Source organism: Solanum tuberosum, unplaced genomic scaffold (assembly GCF_000226075.1).
Source record: "Solanum tuberosum cultivar DM 1-3 516 R44 unplaced genomic scaffold, SolTub_3.0 scf00382, whole genome shotgun sequence".
In the NCBI taxonomy this organism is placed as follows: domain Eukaryota; kingdom Viridiplantae; phylum Streptophyta; class Magnoliopsida; order Solanales; family Solanaceae; genus Solanum; species Solanum tuberosum.
The window spans coordinates 233,663-240,465 of record NW_006239306.1 but is presented as its reverse complement, the minus strand read 5'-3'; the positions used below and the strand labels follow the sequence as shown (position 1 = coordinate 240,465).

At 28.7% G+C, this 6,803-nt stretch overlaps 1 protein-coding gene and 1 non-coding gene across 2 annotated transcripts in view; both read left to right on the top strand.

Annotated features, from left to right (window-relative positions):
* The first annotated feature begins 3,457 nt into the window (after nucleotides 1-3,457).
* TRNAF-GAA (transfer RNA phenylalanine (anticodon GAA)) lies at nucleotides 3,458-3,530 on the top strand. Its single transcript has one exon. It is a non-coding gene; the product is annotated as a tRNA-Phe (tRNA).
* A 258-nt stretch (nucleotides 3,531-3,788) lies between these two features.
* LOC102599559 (probable serine/threonine-protein kinase WNK10) overlaps nucleotides 3,789-6,803 on the top strand; it is a 10,479-nt gene continuing 7,464 nt past the window's right edge. Inside the window, exons 1-4 of the mRNA XM_015302845.1 lie at nucleotides 3,789-4,315; nucleotides 5,999-6,036; nucleotides 6,179-6,403; nucleotides 6,478-6,611. Of these exons, the coding sequence (XP_015158331.1) occupies nucleotides 4,220-4,315; nucleotides 5,999-6,036; nucleotides 6,179-6,403; nucleotides 6,478-6,611 (493 nt within the window). The 5' untranslated portion in view covers nucleotides 3,789-4,219. The remainder of the gene's footprint in view (nucleotides 4,316-5,998; nucleotides 6,037-6,178; nucleotides 6,404-6,477; nucleotides 6,612-6,803) is intronic.

Here is a 6,803-nt window from a genome sequence, read left to right as displayed (position 1 = left end):
AGTTCTATGCGATTGACACAGAAGCATCTCATCAATTGATTTTCCCTGCAACAAAAAAAATCATCTCATAAGCTATTGACACAAAATTAAAATTTTTATTTTATATCAGAGATCAAAATCTTAAACATCAATCAAACAACATAAACTATATGATAAGTAAGAAGTAAGAAACAAAATAAAAAATAACTTAAAAGAACATACACATGAATGGAGCACCGGAAAGGACAATGTTCCTATGCTCTCTATCAAACTCATAAAACAAAATGTAACGAACAAGAAGATATACATATGTGAAATGAAAAGACAAGGATCATAGTGGAGAATGTAAAGAGACAAGAGTTTCTTTAGAAGATTATTAATGAATAATTGTCTTTTTAATGTATCTATTTTATGTAAGAATATATATTTTAAGTACAATATAATATGTGATATGATTACTATTTAATATTTTATAACATTTTTATTTAATATAGGGGCAAAATGGTAATCCAACATTGTATTTGATGCTTCCCACTTTTAATAATATATGATATGATATGATATGATAATAATATATATATATATTTATTTCATATGGATAAAGCAATTTCAGAAATGAAACAAGTATATCTGCATACTAGTCATAGCTATGATGCTATAATATTTTCAATACTATATATATATATATATATATATATATATATTGATAATGTAGTAAATGATATACATTTATCTTTTTCATTAACAGATTTATATTTATTGAAAATTCTTGAAAACTAATTTAAGTTCAAAAATGTTATGACTTAAAAAAAAAGAACTCACCTGTTTTTTTTTGTGATGCTGGATGTTATTGTTCATTTGGGTTTGGTCTAGAGAGGTAAAGAAAAATAGGTGAGGTAATTTTTCAAAATAATGTGGCATTTTGGGATTAAAAATCAATTTTAGAATTTTTTTTAAAAAAATTGTAGAAAATATAGATTTGTTAATGAAAATGGTAAATATACATCATTTTGTTATATATATATACACACATTAAATTTTCAACAAAAACTATATCAGCTTTAAAATTACAAAATTAAATAATACTTACTATTTATCCCTTTTCCCTAATTATAATTATAAAGGCAATACTGCTTTTGTTTGGAATAATTCGACAAGTAATACATGATTCTAGTACCTCAACTTAATAAGTGATTAGGTGCGGATTTAGAATGGGGTGAGGTTATTCACATATATACAAGTTTTTATTTATTTCTAATGTATATATTTTGAATTTCTTAAATTAAAAGACTAAAGAATGATTTAGTAATTTAAGAAATATAAAATTCACCTTAAGGTTTCAAGTTTAAATTATACCATAACAAGCATGATCATCTATTTTGTTATGATAGAAAAATTGCTAAGGCAATACTCCAGAAGCTGGGGAACCCACAAATCACCCATAGACGCAGAATGCAGAATCAGGTGGCTTATAAATTAGCTAAAGAAGTGGTAAAATTAATGAAAGATATAGATTTTATTTATGGAATGGACAGCTCCACCCCTGTTCATCACGAAGAATATCGATGCTGACAAGGAGGGAGCAACTTTTCAATATCGGATAGTTTAACTCTAGTATATAATTTAGAGTTGCGTATCGGTCGTTTTAAAGTTTATCAGTTCGATTTATTGATTATGGGTTTATAGACATGCTAAACCATTATAGAACAATTAAGATATTAACTTATCAGTTATCGATTATCGGTCTAACCGTTAAGATTTGACACAAAAGAAAACATTGAAAACCACTTTAAAACAATGTGATAGAATGAACTATGCACATGAGTTGACAAATTGCATCTGGCTCAAAAGCAACACTGTTACATTGAATGATCGAAAGTTTGAGACAACTAGAAATAAAAGTATAAAACTAAGCTCTACGTCAAAGATTTTATATACCAAATGGTACGTATAAATATAATTATTTAATTTACTATCGGATAGTTGGTTAATCCATTAAAAACCGATAATCCAAAATCGCTAATAACTTTTTTTCTGTTCAAATTATCGATTTTTATTCAATTTTGAACCGCCCTACGCACTAGTATGTTGTACGAATATATTCACTTTTTTGAATATTTAGTGGATAAGTATTTAATCATTCATTAAATTTTTTAAAAATAAAATACATTGACCATAATAATTTGAGTTTGAAATTGCTCTGTTTTTTAAATCTTGAAAAGTAAATTTCATTAAAGAAAACTGTATAGAGGGGTTGAAATATAATCAAGTAGCCAAGAGGACCTTTTTCTTGAATGATGAGGTCTAGTCCACCTTTGCACCGATCATACAAATAAATCCACTTTTAAAAATATTTAATAATAATAATAATTAAAAAAATACTTGCCTTTTGACTTATTTGTTTCATTCTAATAAATGTCTTTTTTAGAAAAATGGCGTATATGTGTATAGTACTATAATATTATAATTATTTTTAACTTTCTTAAATTAATTTTTGTTTTTCACGATGTTTAAGAAAGAATATTTTTTGAACTTATGGTTTTAGATATACTATGAAATTTCTGTGGATCATAAAATCATGTGAAAACCAATTGAATATACAAACCAACTTCTGGTTTACAAAATCGCAATGTAATATTCAATTCATTTGCTCAACCTAATGGATTAGGGTGGTAAAATCAAATTCAATCCAATTTATTTGCCTAATTCATTTAAGTTTGGACGGGTTAGGTTGATATGTAATTCTAATTGGCTCATGAGACATTTTGTCAAAATATTTTCTTAAAAATTATTTTTCAATTTGATATGCTATATATAGTCATATTAAAGAAAAATAATAATTTTAGGCATTAAAATATTTTAAAAGAACAAATAAAACAATTAAGCTTGGTAAAAATTGGGTTGGGTTGAGTTTTGACCTGTTATATAACCATCTAACCCATTTTGACCCAAACAAATTTAAGTTGGGTTGGATCTTGACCCGATTGTTATCTTAACCTGTTATGACCCGCCCAAATTCGACTCAACCCGCTCAATTGCTATCCCTAAGCAAATCCAATTGAATATATAAATTAATCTTTCGGATGGTTGAGACATGACTATCAATTTTTTAAAATCAAAATATTATATTATTAATAGAAGATAAAAAAAAAAAAAAAAGTGAGAGAATGTGAAGTAAATAACCATACATATTTATTATTGAAGAAGCTCATAATATCATATGATTTTTATTTTAATGTATCGTCTCCTTGATCTTGATTATCATACTATCATTTTTTTTTAATATTAAAACTGTTAATTGAATTCAAATCAGACTAGAATAATTTACCTTTAAATTATCAAGCACTATATTATTATTATTTTAAAAAAACTCACATATATAACAAATTACTATATTGAAAAATCAAAAATGTCATTTATATTTACTCTTAAAAAGAAACAAATATATTAAATGTTATGTTAGATTTTATATCAACAAGCGGGGATAGCTCAGTTGGGAGAGCGTCAGACTGAAGATCTGAAGGTCACGTGTTCGATCCACGTTCACCGCATAAATTTTTTTTACCTTATAATTCAAATGCATTTTTTTTTCCTGTTTTTCTATTTAACCTTATAATTCAAATGCATTTTTTTTTCCTGTTTTTCTATTTAACCTTATAATTCAAATGCATTTTTTTTTCCTGTTTTTCTATTTAACCTTATAATTCAAATGTATTTTTTTCTCCTGTTTTTCTATTTACGTTACATTATGGAATATACAAAAAAACATATGAACTAAAAACAGAGCCCAAGTGTTTGTTTCCTTTTATTTAGCAATCAAATTCCCTTTTAACAAACCTTCCGTTTCTCCCTTTTTTTCGTTTTATCCCATTTTTTTCTAATCAACATTTTATATGTTGATGCTATTTTTTGATATCATCCCAACAATTGAGTAAAGCAAATAAAGTGCTAGTTGTTGTATGCCTTGAATGAAGAAAACTTGTAAAAATTCGTTTTATAATGGAGAATGGTATGGAAACAAGAATCACATCTTCGTTTAAATCAATTTGTATATTTCATTCGACGAATTGGGTGGATCTCAATGATACCCAATGTCGATTCCGACGACAATTCTTCTTCCTCCCTGGCCTTTTGAGTCATTCAAAAAAATCACTTTTTTCTTGATGAAATCCTCTTTTGTCTTTGAGTAAAACCTTGTTTCTTCGTCGTCGTCGTTGTGTTTTCTTTTTGTTCAACAGAAATGATTTCTCGGGCTGGAATTGGAAATTGGGCTAATGAGACATTCAATTTGCAACATGACTATGTTGAGAAAGATCCCAATGGACGATATGTTAGGGTAATTCGTTTACATTTCTATATTACTTATTCAAGTTTTGATTTTGGTTCGAAGGAAAATGTTTTATTAGAAAATAAATAGTATTTCCAAACTATATTTGTATATAATCTAGTAGGGGTAGGGATGTGAGGTGGTGGGGATGGGGCTTAGGGTGTGTTGTGGAGGGTGGAGAGGAGACAAATAATGTGGAATGTTAGTTGTGGAGCTTGTTTTTCCTATTTTTGCTAGAGAAAATACTTTTAAAAAAAATTGAGAGCAAGTTTCAAGTACCTAGGGTCAGTTACTCAAGGTTACAAAGAGATTGAGGAGGATGTCACACATTGTAATAGGGCGAGGTGGATAAAATGGAGGCTCGCATCCGGTGTTCATTGTGATAAGAATGTGAGTGATTGTTATGCCGACTATGTTATATGAGGTGGAGTGTTGGTCAGTCAAGAATTTTTCTATGTTTAGAAAATGAGAGTAGCTTGAGATGAGGATGCTGAGATAGATATTTAGGCATACTAGGAATGATAAGATTAGGAGTGAAGTTGTTCGAGCCAAGGTAGAAATGGCCCCCGTGGAGGATAAGATGTGGGATGTAAGGTTATGATGATTCAGGTGTGTGACGAGGAAATGTGCAGATGTCCCAATGAGTTGGGTGCAAGAGACTGGCCATTGAGGGCTTGAAGAGGGGTAAAGGTAGGCCTAAGAAATATTGGGGTGAAATAACTAGGTAGGATATGGCGCAACTTCAGCTCACCGAAAAATGATCCGACTATACTTGAGTTGGTTTGTTTTTAATTAAAAAAAGTCAACCCGAAACCAAACCAATCCGACATTATATACTCCCTCCGTCCCATTTTATATGATGTACTTTGATTTGGCACAAACTTTAAGAAAAATGGAAAGACTTTTAAAACTTGTGGTCCAAAATGAATGATAGAAATTTGTGTGGTTGTAAATCATTTCATTAAGGGTAAAAAAGACATTTTATAGGCAAATTGTTACTTAAAATAGAAATGTGTCATTCTTTTTGGGACTGACTAAAAAGGAAAGTAAGTCATATAAATTGGGACAGAGGGAGTATATAATTTTAAAATTTTATTTTATACATAAAAGTATTTATTTTGATGTAATTTCTGAATATTATTTATACGTTTTCATAATTTTTATCTTTTAACATAATTTTTCAGTTTTTTTGAGACTTAGAATTTTAATGGTCTAATATTTTTTCAAGTTTCATAATTCTAATAAAGCTCAATTCAAAATCAAATGAATACTAATGCTAACAAAATAAATTAATTCAACACTAAGAATGATAATAATGTTGAATAATTGTTCTTTAGTTTTATATTGGTTTAGACATTTAAAATACATAACATAATTTTAGTTTTCTTTAATGTTTAATCATGTAATTTATACTTATTAGACCTATTTTAGCATGATTTAGTACTATTAAATTATGATCATTTTCATTATGACTTGTCAATTTGCAATATTTATTTTATACTATTTCATTATTATTGTTTATTGAATATTTTAGTGTCATCACTCATCTCATATTTGTGTTATTTTTTCTTAAGAAACACCTCAGATATTTGTATTTTGGTTGGACTAAAAAAATATTCGGAGCACAAGTTAAAAAAATATTTGTTCATTGACAATCCTTTATAACACACCTGCTTTTGTTTTCTCTTACAGTATAATGAGGTATTGGGAAAGGGAGCATTCAAGACTGTGTATGTTCTTCACCTATTGTCTCTTTTTTTTTTTGGTTTTCATTTTGATCTCTGAATTTAATATGACTAAATATAATTGAGAATTCTTTTAATTGAAATAATTAAGTTGTTTTGTCTTGTTCTTGAATTCTGTTTTTTTTAGCTACAAGGCATTTGATCTACTTGAGGGCATTGAAGTTGCATGGAGTCGAGTGAAAATTGAGGACGTGCAGTCATCAGAAAGTTTGGAAAAATTGTATTCAGAGATTGATCTTCTAAGACAATTGAAACATGAAAATGTAATGAAGTTATACGATTCGTGGATCGATCACAAGAAGAAGACAGTTAACATGATCACTGAGCTCTTCACGTCTGGGAACCTGAGACAGTGAGTTTTCTTGATAGTTTCTTCATTTGCTTATTCTATTTTTCTTTAAAATGGTAGTTTATTTGTGAATGTAGATACCGTAACAAGTATAAAAGTGTTGATATGAAGGCTATAAAGAATTGGGCAAGGCAGGTTCTTCAAGGTTTGGAGTATCTCCATAGTCAGAATCCACCTATCATTCATCGAGACTTGAAATGCGATAATATATTTGTTAGTGAAAACTTACAAGATAACAAAAATACAAGATTACAATTGAAAATAAATATGAAGAAAATAAATCTCTTCAGGCTGAGGCGCGGATATCTCGCTCTCTTTAAGGAGATTCAAGCCCACTGCAGCAAATGTTTTCACCGGTCCAGCAGTAGTCCTTCTTGACTTGTCCCCTCCAGGATACAACAGC